This window comes from Pagrus major, chromosome 18 (genome assembly GCF_040436345.1).
Source record: "Pagrus major chromosome 18, Pma_NU_1.0".
Lineage (NCBI taxonomy): Eukaryota > Metazoa > Chordata > Actinopteri > Spariformes > Sparidae > Pagrus > Pagrus major.
The window spans coordinates 21,221,928-21,241,099 of NC_133232.1; the positions used below are offsets into that span (position 1 = coordinate 21,221,928).

At 38.6% G+C, this 19,172-nt stretch overlaps 1 protein-coding gene across 1 annotated transcript in view; it reads right to left on the bottom strand.

Moving 5' to 3' along the window:
- The window catches only part of ctnna1 (catenin (cadherin-associated protein), alpha 1), a 78,095-nt gene extending 60,376 nt beyond the window's left edge, over positions 1 to 17,719 (bottom strand). The window contains exons 1-7 of the mRNA XM_073486651.1: positions 17,457 to 17,719; positions 15,439 to 15,556; positions 14,868 to 15,063; positions 8,760 to 8,926; positions 8,215 to 8,334; positions 6,207 to 6,476; positions 1,680 to 1,883 (exon numbers count right to left, since the gene is read on the bottom strand). Coding sequence (XP_073342752.1) covers positions 1,680 to 1,883; positions 6,207 to 6,476; positions 8,215 to 8,334; positions 8,760 to 8,926; positions 14,868 to 15,063; positions 15,439 to 15,543 — 1,062 coding nt within the window. The 5' untranslated portion in view covers positions 15,544 to 15,556; positions 17,457 to 17,719. The remainder of the gene's footprint in view (positions 1 to 1,679; positions 1,884 to 6,206; positions 6,477 to 8,214; positions 8,335 to 8,759; positions 8,927 to 14,867; positions 15,064 to 15,438; positions 15,557 to 17,456) is intronic.
- Between the last annotated feature and the right edge of the window lie 1,453 nt (positions 17,720 to 19,172).

Consider the following 19,172-nt stretch of genomic DNA (forward strand, 5'->3'; position numbering starts at 1 on the left):
GACACCCTTAGTTGTGATGCAATCGCACAAAATCTGTCTGCAGACAAGACAGACATAAACACCTGGCAAAATACTCAAAATTACTTCTGTGGTAGTTCCTACTCCAAAAGGTGTCTCCGGGACCACATTTTGGTAAAGAGACACCTCCTATGCTAGATGTTGAAAAGGTGTAAATGTGTCAGTCTCTAACACACACACACACACACACACACACACACACACACACACACACTATCTTTTATCCTCCCACAGAGTAACTATGTCAGTAAGAAAAACAACCACTCACCGTCTGATTTTCTCTCTACATACATGTTCTTTCTCCTCAGTCTTTGTAATAATGGCAGCTAAAGCTAAACCACAATTGCACTGAAATTAGCCATTGTTCTCTGTCTCATTATAGAACAAGGAGAAACAGCTCCAGCACTTTTCACACATAGGATCAAATACAAGGCACACTGAGCTGCTGTAGTGTTTGTAGTGTGACTGCAGTGTTATCTGATCCCTCATCAGTTCAACCACTGAATGATCTGTGTGGGTGAGAGAGCTGCACGAGTTAGAACTGTGAAGAAGATTAAACTTTTGTCTGGTTAATAGTTCACAAACACAGTTCCTTTGTGTGTTTGTGTTAGGTTAAAGATAGTTGTTTACCAATGCTAGCTTAACTCTTATTGTCGTAACTATACTGCAAGAGAGAGAGAAGTGGTTCTTCTGGCTGGTTTGGCAATTACCAAACAGCTTTAAGTTCATTACCAAGGCCAACCCAGATTTACATGTAGCCCGGGAAAATAAAATAATCTGACTGCAATCAGATTTTGGGATCTGGCCAAGAACAGGGACACAATTGGGGTGTCATGATTCGATTTGACTATTGATTTGAAGGTCATGAATCGATTTTTGATATGAAGATTTTCTCCAGCACTAACGACTATGCGATTGTGAGACTATCGCATCTGGTTTGTAAAGATCAAACGATAATTGGTTTTACGCTCTGACAACTGTTAATTACATTTTCATATTGCTCTTTAAAAAATATGTCCATATGTCACAGAGTATACCAGTCACAGGATAACAAAAGGCATATGCACACGTCTTAATCTCTCTTACAGGTTTCCCAGGGGAATTTTAGGGCATGGGTTTAGCCTCCCGGGCAAACCGTCTCCTTCATTCTTCTTTGTACAAACCCCAGGGCCATAGCTGGGCTTTGCAGAGCCTAACCCCATCTATGGCCCTAACCTTACAATCTAAAGCCTAAACTATTGATAGGTAGAGCTTGTTAGGGGCAACACACAACACAATAGCTTCACTAAGTGAAAGGACATAGAGGCAAGGTAATTAGGTAGATGAAAAATCTAACCACAGGGCTTTGTAAAAGAAAATATTTGTAAAAGAAGTGAACTCCATCTAAATAAGATTATCAGGGCCATCATTGATGTAAATATTAAGGTGGGGTTTCTAGGTTTAGCTATGCTGAAAACAGGAAATTAAAAGAATTCAATGTTTAGGTTATTTATGTCTATTAAGTTTTTTATTATGTATACATTATGAAATTTGGTGTCAAATTGTCCAGCAAAGGCAAAAAGTATATAAAAAAAATAATTAGTAGAGCTGTTTTGGTGTCTGTAAAGAGCTGGATGTGGTGTGGTGGCAACACAAAGGAAATTAAGGGGTAAAACACTTACATTGCCCATATATTCAGATAGAAGGTCCTGAAGAGCCTGGCGCACAGAATTGCATTCAGCCACAATACGCTCCCTGCGGTCATCACGCGTGCAAGAAGAGTCGGCCATGAGGGCAGCACCACTGATGATGCTCTCAAGGCGCTCCTCCAGGGACGGACGGAAGCGCTCCTCACTAAACGCCAGGGGGTCCACGATGATTTGTTTCTGTAAGGAAAGGGTCAGAAGGGAAATTACACAGGGAGAAAAAATGCTCGAAGTCATCATGTTACACTGATCTCTTCCTCTCCAAGGCCAAACAGAGAAGTCTGGCAGACAAGGGGAGGGTTGATTTGATAGACTGACAGGCTGGCTGGAAAACCTAAAGGGAAGAATGTGCTAAGATGTCTTCTTAGAGTCGATAACCCAAAAGATAATCTTTTGGTCTAGCTCCAGTAACGGCATCGGTGACCACGTCTTACAGATAAAATGAGAAGGATTTTATAAAGAGTTGTGCGCCCTTTCTTGACTAGTTAATAATGCAGAGACCAGGGAAATAGGGTATGGTCAAAGAACCTAAAAAAGTGAAAAGGTAATAGACCTTACTCTCAAATTTGTCTTGGAAAAAGTTAGAGGAAGAACAATATTTAAATATTTTTTTGAGCTTTTTCTGAAAAACTGAAACGGTGCTCTAACAATTCACAAAAATTTATAACCAAGGCAACATGTACTATTACTAATTAAAAGTTCTAGCCTAGTCAAAAAAGCATGAATAATGCGGTTCTGAGAAGTACTTTAGGCTTCCAAGATTGCTCTGTTCTAAAGCAATGTCTTGCATAGTGTACCTACTCAAGTGAAAAACAATCTGATTAGCTTTTGCAAAAAGCATTACTGGCTTTTCTATATTGGACTTGGGACTGTCCTGTTTTCATCTGTCACACACAGAAAAAGGAAATGTTTTATCCGAAAACTTTAGCCAGAGACAATCCATTTAAGTTACCACTGGGGAGGACTTTTTTTCTTTATCCTCTTTGAGACTTTGAGGCCTACTCCTCTGCTCTGGAGTTACACACTTTTTTGACTTACTGAAGATGAATACAACTTCAAAAAGGCACTTTTTCAGTAACCTGACCAGAGAAAATAAGTCACAAATGTAGTCCAAATCATCTACAATGGTATAAACACAGCAAAAGAAAAGTTCTTCTGTGATCCAAATGAATGACTCAACAATGCAAAGCAGTCGTACCCTGCCTGCAATGGAGACTACAAGATCCATTTCAGACACCAGATGAGTCTATAAATATGTAATTGTACATATGAATATATAATCCCTTTTGTGAAAGGATTTGATTTTGCTACCTTTCACTTGAGTCACAGCAGTGCTACAGTAACCCACACCCCTCTCTTTTATATCTGCAGGATGAGAGAGAACGCTTAAATGTCTGATTTCACAGGGCCAAGCCTGCTGAGAGAGGCAACTAGTTGACATGCTGGAGAGGCATTGTAGAGGGTTAAGGTATCACGATGACATTTGTGGCAGCTAAACAAAGAAAGCCAACTTCCCCAGTGACAAACGAACTCTGTGCTTCCTCAGATGCCTTGTTGCTACAAAATATTCAACAATTCAGCTGTTAGGATCGTGGTTTATTAGGCAGCCTGCCTTCTATCACAGCCACCTTCAGCCCCCTCCATTCCGTCTCATCTGACCTCCTCTGCTTGCGTGTCATATTACCATGGCAACAGGCACACGAGAGAGACACGGAGGAGGAAATAGAGAGAGAAAGAGAGAGAGAGACAGAGAATTGGGGGGTTGACTCATTTGCTAATTTTGCCTTGCACTTGAAGTTGGGCGTCAGGCCAGCGTATCGTTTTTTTGGAGGAAAGAGTCTTTACTACCTGGAAATAATCACTGTTGCTACAGACCTGAGCATCGTCCATTCCTTAACACAAAACTTTTGAATCTGTATTTCATCACTTGAAACAGGAAAATCCCTTTAGATATACAGTGCTCAAAATATCTCTTCCTCTAATCATCAGGCTACCATTGCCCTAAATACATATTTGTTGAAAGCAGAAATGACATGTTTTTGTATAACTTGTACTAAGATGACTTTGGAAAGCAATGCTGCCTTGATGCAGGATGCTTTAAGAGTAATGCCTAAGTACCACATTTGCTACTTAAAAGGCTTAGCTTCAGTAAATTTTTCATTCGGCCTGCTAAGAGCTAGTGACTCAAATGGATTATCTAAAGGTGGAGCTAAGAATTTTAGATGACAGAAACAAGGCAACGCATATTAGCGTGTAACTGAAGCATGTAACTACGCGAAACCCTATTTTGGCAAGAGATCATGTATTAAGAGAAATTCTGGTTAAATAAAGGTTAAATATGAACATATATCTTTTTAATCATAGGCTACAAAAGTCAGAGGCAAGACAAGAAAAATAATACATTTTAACCCTTTTACGTAAACTGTACAAATTTAAGATGCATGCATAAAATAATACATTAACAGACCACATAGACCCAGAACTTGCAGCAATAATATTTTAGTCATGAGACACTGGTAATGGTAAATAACTCTAAGAAACCTCTACAATGGTGTCAGGCAAAGCAACAAAGAGCATTTAAGGGCCAACAGCTCACAGTTCTTGACAGAGCGTGAGTTTCACAAAAAACCCTAAAACAGGCAAAACTTGAATTTCACTGCAGGGCCTGGCAGACTATCTTCAGGAAAGATAGAAATTGTTTGGTGATATCAATAGGCCACAAACACTTCATTCATTGACTTCAAATTATTAACTATAATATCTTTAAAAGTTTATTTTAAATTATCTAATATATTTTGTGACTGCTTATGTTCTCACTTCAGGAGCAGCGTCGCTGGAGAAGTGATAGTCAAAGAGACATGACAGGAGTCATGTTGCCCATGTCTACAGAGGAATTACACATGTACGTGTTATGTGTGAAACTGAACATCCCCTTAATTGCTTTAGATCCTATCATTGAGTAATTATTATAAACATCTATTTACAAAACAGGTGTTGTTCCTCTTCTCTAATATCATACAAACACTCCCGCCCTATGCTCCATCAAAAGAAACACCTTGGTTTGCAACAGCCACCCTTAAGATGCCTGCCAAAGGCCATGAGTAATTAAACAGTGTTTCATTTGGCCATGGGCATGTAAAACATGAGAATGCAGGCTGCATGAATCACATGGGGAAATAATGTCACTACAGGAGCAACACATTTAACAGTGTGTAACTCTGTTAAATGACTAAATAACAGATCAACACAAGATGAGTGATGTGTCTAAGGTTAGATATTTCATTTGTCACTGGATTTGTTCAATGTCTTGTAACATGAACAAATCTCCTGTAAATAAAAAGGGTATTTTGCAAGTCTGATGGAAGTCGGTGGCAGTGAGAAAAAAACCTAGGTAATCGTCTTTGCATTTATCACACCAGGCAGCATTAGGATGATTAGCTCAATGTTTTATCCAGCTGTTATCTCAAAGTTGTTTCATGTCAATATTATGACGGCGCGCATGTCATGTTTCATATATATTTTTTAGTTATAAGGCAATATTTTATTGAATAAGGTCTTGAGAATTCATTTTGAGGTTGATACTGAATGTAGTTCAACTCCATAAAAGCAATATGAACGATGAGATTTTCAGAGCATGAAAAACAGCGAAATAAAACATTTATTTTATTCAAACAAAACAAAAAATGTTAAAACTAGTTCATCTGAGTCATCTGAGGATTTTAGGGAGACACTGGATATAGTTTGAGTAAATACAGGATAACTTCAACAGATTTTCTGAGATATAAAGGTTTTAAGCACGAATATGGGGGACTAGACGGCAACGTGCAAAGTGATTTTAGTACATTAGGGTTCCTCCCTGTGCTCCATGCCAAAATGTATTCTTATGATTGGAACATAATGACCATCCCTACATGTTCTCGTCTCTTCCCCAAGCATTAATTCAGCTTTTCTAATAATGATAACTAACATATACTTAAGCTGTATAGAACCAAGAACCTTGCAACTACAGCAAAGTTCAGAAGTTACCAGCAGAGACGGGTTTAACCTTTATTAATGCAAACTCCTTCAGTCATTTTCTAGATGCATTTCTAAGTACAGCTTAATGTATGTGTCTTTCTGCAAGCTGAAGTTGAGTAAATCTCCTTCATTTGACCTAGTGATAGAAGGAATTAAGTAGTAGTGACTCAAGAACATACTGCAGTGTACCCCAAAGCCGTGTCCCAATTTGTCCACATATCTCAGCCTAATTTCCACCTCAACCCAAAGCCCTTCAAGGGCTTTGGTCATTTTATGATTCAGTTAGGTTATTACAATAAACTCAAAAAGCTGATCTAACTATAACCTTCCTGAAAAAGGGCATTTTTATTATACCTCATAATAAAAGAGCCTTACTGTTGATGATCTTCAAGTTTACTTATTAATCTGGCAGGTACCTTGATGTCTGGCTGGAAACATGACAAAAGGCAAGTGGACTGTGATGTGTAAACCACTCATTTGACTTACATCAAAATTGTTGAGGGCGTAGGCGAGCTCTCCACCCCCTGCTGGCTGACTGAGTGCTGAGTCCTCGGTGGCAGTGGCCTGGGCGGCGTTGGAGATGCCAGAGACTGCATGCTGTAGCTGCTTGTAGATCAGGTCACGGTTAGCCTTGTAGGCTGCCACGTCAGGGTGCTGCAGGCAGGCACGGGATGCTGTGTACAGCATCGGGATGTTCCTCTGTAGCACCCCGCGAGCAGCAGCCATTTGGTCCTTGTGGTGGACATCCTTTAGCTCCTAGCAGAATGAGATAAAAAGCAACACAGAAAAAGGTTCATAAGAAATAAAAGGGTTAAAGTATGAGATGGAATAGTTACAGGGGGTGAGTGGTAATGTACTTTAGATTCAAAATGGGCCTGTCATACACTTATGGAGACACTAAGTGTGACAGAGTTTGTTCTGGATGACCCAGATTTATTTCTGTCCCCTGCGGTAACACAACACAGTCATAATCAGGCCATTACAATATGCCTTTGCAATTTAATGCGTTGCTATTCAGACCTCAGCATTATATTGCAATTACATCTTCATAGGAGGGAGGAGAAGAGATAGTGATCGCTGGCATAGATTTATGGCATAAAAAAAACAGCTTGCATACTCAAAATGAAAGCCTCCCCTCCAAATGGAACGCTCCCAGGGCTTTTTCCCCACTATTGCTTGAGACATGCTCCAACAACAAAAAAAAAGCCTTTAAGGCCTTTAAGCCCCATTACTTCCTGCATTCATTTTGGTTAAACACATTTTGCTATCCATAAAAAAGCGCAATTACAAGTAGAAGTCATTTCTTAACAAAATCATCAGTGATTATTTTGGCAAGTTTTCCACTTAAAAAGGTGGCACTTTAGAGAACAAGAACTATCTAGTCTTTATGGTGGATTTAGAAAGATAATTTAAGTGCTTTAAAAAAGCATAAAGCTGGTATTCCATCACTGCTTCACCTTTTTGACATGATGCAATTTCATAATTCAAACATTATCCCAGTGTTACATGACAACTGGAAAAACCTTATTATATTTGTTATCTTACTTCTCTTCATCAGTGCCTGGATAGTTTGTATATTGGTAGACGTGTTGATGAAGGTACTCAGTCATCCAGGTCATGGTAATTCTAAGTGCTATATCGTAGGCAACTGAAACTAAAAGTCCAGTTGCTTACGATATAGCACTTAATAAATTGATAGACCATCTTAAGATATTCTTTGTCCAGTACTGAAAGTTGGAAATCAAATAATAATTGATGAAATGAAAACTTCAACACTAAATGTTTTTTTTATGGTGTATACAGTATGCACAGCACAGAGAAACGCCAGAATGCCATAAACTTTATATAAGTTTATGATGATGAATACCTCAGACTTGCAAGAAGAGAAGCTTCAAAACATCACTGAAATGTATACTCCTTCCCTTATGGTTTAGTTTGATGTCAAATCTTGACAAATGGGGGTGAGAAGAAAAGGCATATAATCTCAAAATAAAAATGCCAATCACAAAGCTTTCTTCATTTCCACTAATTAGCAGGTGTGTGCATCTCCTGGACCTGCACCAAGAACATTAGGAAGTTGTTTCATTTGGAAAATGCATCATGAAATGCACTTCACTGTTGACTACCACTTACAGTATAGTGGGAAAAAAACGATGTGCCATTTCTCATCACAAGGAAATTGATTTTTGTCACATTTAGAGTCAGGCTGTTATGCTCTTTCTTGCATTTCAAGCCCACTTCACTGCAATTGGTAATAACACGATTGTTCATGCTTACTGCATCTAATCATCCAGCGAAAGCATGAGACACTCTTCTTGCTTACTCCCTACCATTGTTTTACTTATCATTTGCTTTCTGGGTTTGAGAGCATGTTTTGTCATGAGCAACAAGACCACCAACACCTATTCAGATACTTGATAACCTCCCAACCCAATTAAATCCACCAGACTCCTTTGCTCCCACAATCTGACCTTTGTTGCCAAATGGATATTACCTGCTGTCTCTTGGCAGCCATGATGTTCAGCTTGTCTACCTCTGGTTTCAAGGCCTTATATTGGATCCCAAGGTCCTGCTCTGTTCCTGCATTACGCACTTTCACCAGATTGTCCTCCACCTGAGCCAAGTAAATAGAAAAGTTAGAAAAAGAAAATAGAAATAGAACAGTTCTTTACTGCAAGTTAAGAAATTCAAAAATCACTGAGATTCCAGTAGTTTCCATAAGTGTTCATCCAGAAAAACATTAGCATAGATCTCTCTAGACATTATTAAACAACTTATGTAAACTTGCACTACTGAGTGAATGGGATTGGGACTGCCAATTCATGCATATGCTTTAATCAAATAAATACTGCAATGTGGTCATCAACAGTATCAGCTTGTAGTATGTGTAAATAGAACTCATATAGATATAATAGAGCTCAATTTCTAAATAAGTTATAATTTGTTAACACAGGCTTTTTTTAAGTGGAACAATTACATTTTTTGAAGTGCTAATTAAGCTTGTAATGTGTAATATGCAGAAGATTGTGACTATCTTACCAATTTGAGCTGCAGCAGAAGTTTGTAGACATCAGACATGTCTGCCAGCACCAACAGATGTGTGACTGCTGACAGGAGGGCTCTGGCAGCACGAACCATATTGCCCCTCTTCACAGATGAGCAGGGGTCTTCTGCAAATTCTCCGGAAGCCTGCCGCATCGAGTCACCTGAGAATGTGTGACAAAAGAAAACATCTGTTCTAAGTCCAAGGTTTAAAACTGAAAACCCAACAGTTTTGAACCACTATGACTTTCCTAGTCCTGAAATGAGTACTTAATCCCTGGTTGTCCGTGACCAGGAAACATGTTTTCCCCATCTACTATCAAGCTGTTCACATTTTAATTACCTCCAAAATGACTCACCAACATATTGTGATATGGAAATATCTATGTATCAGGTCAAATATCAAAATCACATTAAACTTTTTTTTTATTGCAACAAACTGCCTTCCTTTGTTAGCCATTAAATCTGATAAAATTCTTCATGTGTATTTTTATGAGAAGCGGTTATAGTAGTATTAGTCTACAGGAGCTGACAGCAGATGTCTGAGAGGAGTCAGTCCAGTTCCATTCTCCAAGTTAATTGTGTCAGAAGTCTTCATTTGAGACAAAAAGGAGTGTGCCGGAGAGATGAGACAGTCTGACGCATTTTCCCTGCTTGCTCTGGGTCAGCACGTGTCACACAGAGTGACAAAGACACACACACCTCTTCAGTGTCCAGTAATAATGTCAGCTTGCACACAGACATGCACACACAGCCCTCTAAAAGAAAGAGGTCAAAGCCACGACAAAGGGCTTACTGTCTGGTTTGTCCAGCACCATGCTTTGTCCTACATTGGATGGGCCTGCACAGTTGACTGGGCACACAAATGGACTTTGTGGGCTCACATTATGAACAAGACAGTAAATCCGTATATAGTTTACTTCAGTGGAGGGACAGCAAAATTCAAACTCTAAAAAATGCTTTATAGTGGCTATGTCTGCTTTGGAGATCAAAAGTCAACAGAAAGACAAGTAGTTATCTTGTCTACATTTTATATGTTGTGCTACAGCTAGACTGAAGCTAAAATGGACGACAAGCACCAACAGGAAAAATATCTTACAGCGATGGCGTAACCTCTGTGTGTGCTCATCAGTTGTTACCATCTTGCTAAATACTTTCTCTATGACAATTGTGTATATAAAGAGCACCTCTATTCTTTTAACAACACTGCTAAAAAAGATTGGCTATGATAGAGGGGACACTTCTCAAACATGTACTGGGATTGACTCCAGCCACCAGAAAACAAAACAGGGAAAGCACTTAATGCAATTATGAATGCTTTCAAAGACAACAATAGATTATAAGTAGGGACGTAACAATGGTTTTTCATGAGGCAACACTGAAAAATTGATCACAATATCAACTGAATCTTATATACTGGATATGTGAGTGGTGCAGATTAAGAGCTGAGTGCCATGGAGTGTTTTAGTTTGTTTGTTCTAAGTCAAAGTGTCAGTGCTCTTTCACTCCAAGATAAGGAGCTAGCTTTATTTAGCTACCAAGTTAAGTGACTCTTTAGCTTTGACCACTGGACTGAGTTCTGTGTCTTCTGGTCGCAGACAGTCAGTGGACAAGCTCCCCAACTGATGTTTGCTGTGAGAACAAAGGGTGACTATGTGTGACAGCTCAGTCAGGCCAAATTCCAAAATGATCAGGAACTCTGATTTCTCTTATCTTCCTCCAGACCCTCTCCTAGCTGGTCCTGTCTGTTTTAATTAATTGAGTCATGCAACTCAGAAAAACTACATATTTTCACTCGACTTCAAACTTTTTACACTCAAGCAGGTCTAATTCGCAGCATCTATAGATTCTGTTCATCTATGTTCGAAGCCATCCTCGAAGCCATCCTCTCACTTGCCACCTAAAAATAAGACTTAATCTAACTGAACGTCATCATTTGCCACATTTGCTTTGAAAATTAGGGTCCAAATGATGTGTTAAGATAATAGTCTCGATTTCGTAAATGAAACATCAATAACAAGCCATCGGCAGACCCTCCTCCTTGGAGAAAGTAAACTGACAATTGGGGAGAGCTCAGCCTGCTGTGCTAATACACACATCCCCCAACCTTTGCTAATTCCTGACTCATGCATGCCTGCTAGTACTTCCAGCTCAATATATGCACTCTTCACCAATTACTTATTGTAACTGTGCAGTCACTTACTCAACAATTAGAGGTTACTAGCACAGCTACCAACCACACAGCTTTTGAAACTCAAGGGACTTCACAATGTTAAGAAATCAATGTAGTCTTGGACTTTCGTCACACTTATCCATTATCTAGTAAAACAGCATTTTAAGAGAAATAAACTCTTAAAATAACTTTTGATTGGAAAATCCCATTTATTGATATATTATCATGCCATTCTCATTCCTCGTTTTTTTAATTTTTTTTATTTTAGCTTGTCAATGAACTCAACGCATGAACAGTAATGCTGAAAAATACGCTGAAAAATAATGGTACGCTATTTTCAGTGAATGAAAGGCGGCCCGGTTGTTGCAGGCCACTTACGAAACATCTCTACACAGCAGTGTAGACTACACAGTGCGTCAGCCGCTGCTGCAGTTCTCTGCCAATGTCTCAAGCAGATCGAATCAGCGACAATGCTATTGTGCAGCATGCTCAGAAGAGTTTTGACAGTGTTTACAGTCTAATATAAAATAAATGTAGTTACCTGCTCACATTTTAAGAGAACAGACATGAAGCTGAGAGAGAGCTTTGTTTCTGGACCAGTGTAGACAGCGTCCTTCAGTAACGAAGCATATCTAGTTTGTCAGCCAAACAAAATGAAAAACACAGCTATAAAATTGGTCAGGCAGTGGTGACTGTCAGCCGCAACTTTTATCATATTATCATGTATTAGATATGGAAAAAAAACTCTTAGTGCATAACAGTTTGTAAAATTTCCCTTGTCAAATACACATTTGTAAAGCCTGAACCTCAAGTAATTTAATCAACGTTCAGCTCTTAAATAGATCAATAGTCAAAAGACACAATGGTATTTTCAATTACAGTGATATGATGAAGAGCAAAGCACCAACAACTCACAGAGACAATAAGATTCAAATCTTGATTCAAATGTGCAACACTTAATAGAAAATTACTTCAATGAATGTCAATTACTTTTTGTTTGACCAATAAATCAGCCATTTGTTCCAATGCCATTTCCAAATGGGCATTTTGCAATTAATTGACAAATTCAGCAAAGCAATTCTGTCAAGAGGAAAAAAAGAGACAGACAAAAGTTGCACTGTCAAACCTGTATAACAAATCTCAAAGAGAGCTAAAGCAGTTTGTGCAAATGATCGACAACACAGATCCCAAACAAAGTCCGCACCTTCAGGCTGTTATGCCCCCCTGTGAGCAAAATCAATAAGGCTTTTTTCGGGGGGCAGATAGTGATCAGTGGTCCTTTAATAAACTTCCACCCATCTAAGATTCACCTGCGGCCCACCAAGTGTATAATGAAATGATTAAAAGGTGTATCACACATTAAGACCCCCAAACAGCAGGACAACAAAGACACAGACAGGGTGGGACAGGCAGGAGGGAGAGAACAAGGACAAGAGCAGACAGAAAGGCAGTGTAAAGAAAAAAGTATTTTACAGTGGAATACATGTCTAATGATTTTCCTGAAGCAAAGGGTAAATAAAATATGACTTAAAATATCAGCGAATATGTTAACTGGAGAAAAACAGTCATTAAATTTAAAATAATTTTAGAAGAGAGACTTGGTCCATAAGCCACTTTAACATGCACAGTATGCACAGTCATCCTTAATGATTATGTCAGATTTTTTGCTCCCATTTTTAAAACAGCTGGTAAGCCATAGCTGGGTGGAAAATGCTTTCGAAATCCAGGGGGGTGGGGGTGTTACCCTACTCAATAGCCGTATTATCAGTCTAGGCACGCTCCAATGACCAGCATGGCATAGCTGACAGCCAGGCATAGGCACCAGCTAACAACAGTCACTGAATTCCAGTCCAGTGACAGCTCACCACGACTACAGTAACATTCCTGGGCACTGAGCACTGCACAGGCTATCTACCAACATGTCATTTACCTCCCAACTACTCAGAGCACAGCTCAAGCAGGGGACATCTAACTCGCTGGGCATCTGGGGATAAAAGACATTGTGACACAGATGTCGCCTCACAAGGTGATAACAGCCACCCTCAAGTCATAGTTCCCTGGTCTCAATGGTCTGCTAGTGTGTCAAAAAACACATATCCAGAGTAAAAAGGAATAAACGAGACTTGAAAGTGTGGTTGTTAGATGATGGAATATGTTATCACAAGGCAAATGGTCATTTAATTGGCTGGTAGATACCTGTCTCGGGATGCGTAAGCTGTTGTATAGCACGCTTGTCATTTCTGTCAGACAATAAACTGGTACTTCACTCAGCAAACTAGCAGATAACCTTTTACACAGTATGCCAGACAAATCCGCACCGCCACAAAGCTCCCTCAATAACCTACATAGAGAAGACAAGTGTGTGATATATTGTTTTGATTTTGTCATCATCAATATACTGCAGGCAACTTAAGCTGCTGAGGCAAATCAATACATCTAACAGACTGGTGCAAATATCCGGGAAGGAAACAGTTTTGCCACTGGTGTAAAAAAGATAACACAGGTTGAATCAAGCTGACTAAATGCTCCTGTTTGTGACGAGGGTCTATCAAAGGTCTGACGACACTCAAACCAAAGGCTGAAGGCCTGTTTCTATAATAATGGGATGACTATAGTGGAATTATATTGCAGGTCTAAGTGATATAAGGTAGAGCTGGACAATACGGTCAAGATTAGTATCATAACGTATATATAAGAATGTTACTGTGGATGTAAATCACATTTGATCTTTTATAAGTTAACCGTACTGTAAAATTCCCTATTTCTTGTCTATCTATCTTATTATCCTCGGGTGTCCTTAATAAAACAAAAGATTTATATAAAAACATTATGCAAACATCTCATTACGACCTAAATAATCTATAATAATACTGAATTATTCCCCTAATTTGTAAAATATTTTTCTTTGGGACCAACATTGCAATTTAAATTATGATTTTCTTCTATTTACAGGATAATTCCAGTCAATCAGTGGTAGATCATGGTACATGGCTTAATAAAGCACTCTGATCAATAAATCAAGCCCTAAGAAACTCTACACAAAAACAGAATCAACACAGACAGCAACACGAATGACACGTACAATAGGGATGCCAATTTTAAACTTAGAAAACTGTTTGAACCATTGATATGATCTATGTTCTATGCAAAATCAGAGTAGGCAACATTAGAAGTTACAAGAATGAATAAAGTTATTTGAATGATAAACTAAGTAACACAAAATAATGACTCCATTTTATGTGGAGTTCTGAGCATTTCAGCAACTACTAACAAAATCCAACCCATGTTGGTGCTATTAAGAGGCTAAAATGTAACAATATTGGTTTTATTTTTTTGAATTACAAATTACTTGTATTTTGATCAAATATGTTTTCATACCAGTTCTTTGTATTTAAATTTGATTCTTCTGATGAACAAGTATTTGTAATTTGTAACAAGATACATTTTGATGTATTTATGCCCATGTCCGTTTGTGATTAACACATTTTATTGGTTAAAATCTTAAAGGTGATTAATCGATTTTTCATTAACATCCCTAGTCTAAATGCAAATCTTCAATAAAACATATATCACCTTTGCCAAAGAAGAACATGAACAAGAAACAAAATAATATGGGAAATACTCCACAACAGTTAAGACGAAAAGGACTGAGGGTTTTGATGCTTAGGCCCAAATGCCTCCAATGGAACCTACCACTGGGCTACAGGAACACGTCTGTAGACTTAAATGAAAAGTCTCTATTAATGGGCTCCCTGAAACCCCATAGCAAAAGGAAATCTATCAGGCTCAAAACATATTCTTATTTCAAGGTCTTCCACTGGGGCAGATGATATGTACATAGCTTATGATTTATTTATCACCCTTCCTATCTTAAGAAGCACTCTGTACAAGCTAGGAACCACACACTGTTGCAATATGTATTTCCAATATACCTTGCTTGCGGACATCTTCAACAGCAGCAGTCAGCTCATCCTTAAGGAACTGACTTTCTTTTGCAATCTTTTCCCCTTTCTCCAGGAAGTTCGCGGTAGCAGTCTCCACCGACGCTGCCAAAACATGAGCCTTCTTGGAGCGTCCCTTCTTCTTGTTAGATGGGCCTTTGTTGCTGGAGTTTACCAAGGTGGTGACCTATACCACGGATACAAAATTGTTCAACAACAGAGATACTTCATTAGGACAGACTAGTTACGCCAAAAGCTCTTTTCACACGTAAAACCTGTAGCACTGCATTAGCTTTCCAGCAAATGCTAGTAATTTCTTCTATCTATAGGATTAGCCTACAAGTTTTCATGTAGAATGGATTGACAAAAAAAGCTAATGCAAGGACAAGTGATTAATTTAACACACCTGACATAATATATCACTTGCTATTTTTCTAGAAAATATGGTTGGTGAGGCGCTCCTTTTCATGCTATAATTATTGTATCTGCTTTAGCATCACATTGAAATTACTGTATTTTATAAGCAAGATCCTGTGCCCAATCCAGCTAACGTTTACATTACCTGGGTGACCAGGGGCTCCAGCAGCCTCTCCACAGCCAGTGTACGGATCTCCAGGCTTTTAGGGTCCCATTTAAAGTTGATGTTCGCTGTGTTGATGGTTGTCATGGTGCCTGGAATTCTGGAGGTAAAAAAATTGACAAAGTCAAGAAAGAAAAGCTGAAACAGATGACCAAGTCTGTTTCTTCAGATGCAAAGGTGAAGAACAATTTAGACTCCATCTAACATCTTTGTCTTCCATGACAATGAATTTGTTGTCAAATTATATCATTGTGGCTGTATGTTATAGTTAGCCTTTTACTTCTCCAAGAAACAAAGCATAATTATAAAGATGCCGTTAGTAAATAAAAACTGAACGAACAAAAAGAAGTTTCCTTTGTTATTTTCAGGACAGTTAGTCTCTAACAATGTGTCACAATATTAAGGTCCTTGTTTGAACCAGCAATGCTCCATCTCTCACAGAATGACAGCCAAAGGCAGAGCACAGTAACACTGTGGCCCAATTTCGATTTCTCTTTTCAAGCAATGACTGCAACTCCATTGATTAGCTATCTAAAATGGAGGGGGGGCAGGGATAATCAGCATGCCCTGGGGGCTGAGAGGCTTCAACTGAAAAGTTGGTCAACTGGATTATGAGAACAATGTCTTAGATAGCCATTAGCCTACATTGTCAAGAAAGAAGCTAAAATATTAAAAGCACCATCGAGTGAGTCATCGAGTGTTTTCAATTTTGCCTTAAAAAATCCTGACTAATGTTTACATTTGGATTGGAGTATACTTATGATCTATGGTCCCTTTTAACTTCCAATCCAACAAAATGCCAGCCAGCAAGGATGGGTGCAGACTGCCCGGCACAGTTGTTACTAATTTTATCATGGACAAAAATCATCTACAATTATTTATCAGCCACTGCAAGGTTTTCCATCCACTAGAATATGAAAAGGTCACTTCACACACAAATAACCAAAAGCTGTTTTCCCCAGAGAAATCTAACCATGCAGACATTTATGGTTTCTGTAACAGTTGAATTTGCTGATTTTTCAGATGCAAAGTAATGACGCTATTTGTTAGGGGTAAGCAATGCACTAATATACTGCCATTGAAGAGCTCAGCAGGAAGGCTCTTTTCAGAAACGTCGCAGTTTTTTATTGTGAGGCTTCATTTCAAAATATCAAACCACAAAATTGTTGTTGCAATGTTTCTTTTTCATATAAACAAAATATTTAAAAGAACGCATTTTAAACTTGCACATGGATTATTTTACCTGGGACAGCGGACTTGAAACTCAGCTCACCACCTTATTATGGGTGTGGCAGAGGAGGTCCCAGAGACAGATAATTCAAAATCTGGCCAGTGAAACCAAAACTATCTGCAAGGCCAGATAACATTGAGGATACGTGCAAGTGAGACAATTTCTGGAAGAAGAAATAACTAAACCAAGAGACACCAGCCAGACAGTGTAACTAATGTTTGATAGTTGAAATACACCCGACATAAAATAATAACACATTTAACACTGATTACTAGTGGAAGAGCAACAGAGTGGGTTGAACACCCGGTTGATTACTCAAGGTGTTAACTAAATTATAACGCAAGGCGCTTACACTAATGTTAAGTAGCTTAACTTGCACCTGTTGTAGCTATCATCAACTTTAACTTTGCGTTAACTAACGTTGATTTTGCCCATCTAAAGTAACGTTAATTTACACTACAACCTTAAGCAGACTTTAAAACAGATGTTAACCCATGTTCAACAGGCATTTTCTTCGTAACAAGTCACCGCTAGCATTGATACTTAGCTCAAGGCTCGGTATGTTACCTGCTAACGTACAGTGTGCCAAACACGGCACCTTGCTAACGCTAATGCTAGCCGACACAACAAACATTAACGTTAGCTGCGTTAGCCTGCGTAAACACTGCGAAAAACTTAAACTGCCGTGTTAAACGGCCGTCAAATTAACTACTCGGTGTAATACCGGTTTAAATATTTCCTTAAATAGAGTAAAATGGTGTAAACTCACCGAAAAAAGTCCACTAGAAAAACTGGAGTTTAAAAGTTCAAAATGGAGGAATGAGAATTACGGAGTTCCTTGCCTGGAAAGTTTTCCTCCCCTCACTGACTCGGATAAGAGCTGCTCCTAACTCCGTAGTCCCTCAAAGTTGATTCCTTTCGAAAAAATATATATCGAAAAGTAAATTCGGCTTCAAGAGATCTCCAGCCTTTAGTAACCTGAAAAGTTTCGGTCAAGATTGTTTCGATGTCGCAGCCTATTACCCAACAATGGATGAGGCGGAGGGAGGGGGGGGGCTGGGGCGGTGACCGAGTTCCTGAACTTCCTGGCAGCGGCGCAGGGCGACCACAGGACACAGCAAGCCCGCAGAACGAGGAGGTGTCTCTGGGCGTGGCGCTCACTGCGTGTGTCCATATATGGATTAATTATTGCTTCCATAAACTTCGTGTGCGACCAGGCCAAGATGTGGGATACCAGTATAACTTCTTTAGTTTTACAGTTACTCTGAAGAAAGTGGATGGCCTGCTAGTCTAGACATGACGAATCATGGAGTGAGACGTGGGACAGGGCAGATGCAGTTGTGACAGCTAATGTGATCAGGTCAAATTTATTAAAATATAGCTTTAGTGTAGATGAAAATTAATAGATAATTTAATTCTAAAAGTCTCTAGTCCGTGTTTGATCAAGAGCTCATCTTAGATAAAAAGGCAATATATATTTTGGGATTTTAATTCATTACTGTTGTAGGGGGATATAATTGTAACTTCTCTTCTGTTTTCTAATATTGTCCAGCCATACCATGTGAATACTCATTAGCAATATTAATCAAAAATAATCCCATTATTCCAGCCTTTTCTAACATACATCATATGCTAAATTTAAATCTTTTCTAATCACGTGTAAGAAAGTTTTTTTTTTCCTTTACATACAATTATTTGGCAGGAAATGTGTAACATTTTGTAAATTCTACTGTATGTGTATCATATTGGAAGTTAGGTTATATTTTTCATCATAATGTAGTTTTTTAAAACTGTTGTAGGCCTACATGTATTATTTTTATTCATTCTAGGATTCCCATTAACATCAAACTTTAATGCAAACAAAAACACGAAAATTAGCTGTTTAGCTATTTTTGGTGCAGTTACACTTGTATGAATTAGAGCCTGACCGATATGAAGTTTTTATGGCTGAAGCCAACACCGATATTAGGAAGTAAGGGTTAGGGTTAGGGTTTTTTTGCAGTGATCAGTCAAATGTGGTTATTAAACACACACACAGATATGTAACAGAGGAGTATATTTCACAGTTCAACAATAAACTTTGTCTTAAATGATATCAGAATTTATTGATTATAAATCATCCCAAGCATTAGTTTTTTTCTCCATTTTTTGAAAACAGAGTGTTTTCATGTTGGCGCATTTCAGGCAATGTATATGCTGATACCGATACGTCTATACAATATCGGCCAACCGAAAAAATCGGTTGATTGGAATATCGGTCGGGCTGTAATCATAATTATCCCATTATTCCAGCCTTTGGTTACATCCATTATACGTGAAACTTTAACTCCCTCAAAATAGCTTTTTTTTTCACCACAATAAAATATGCTTTCATCCTCAAGCAAGCAAGTAAGTGTATCCACTGAGGGAAAATCTTATCCATTGTCTATTACTAAATCTTTTCATCTTTTCATCTTTTTCAGTATTATTCAGTTATGTGGCAGAG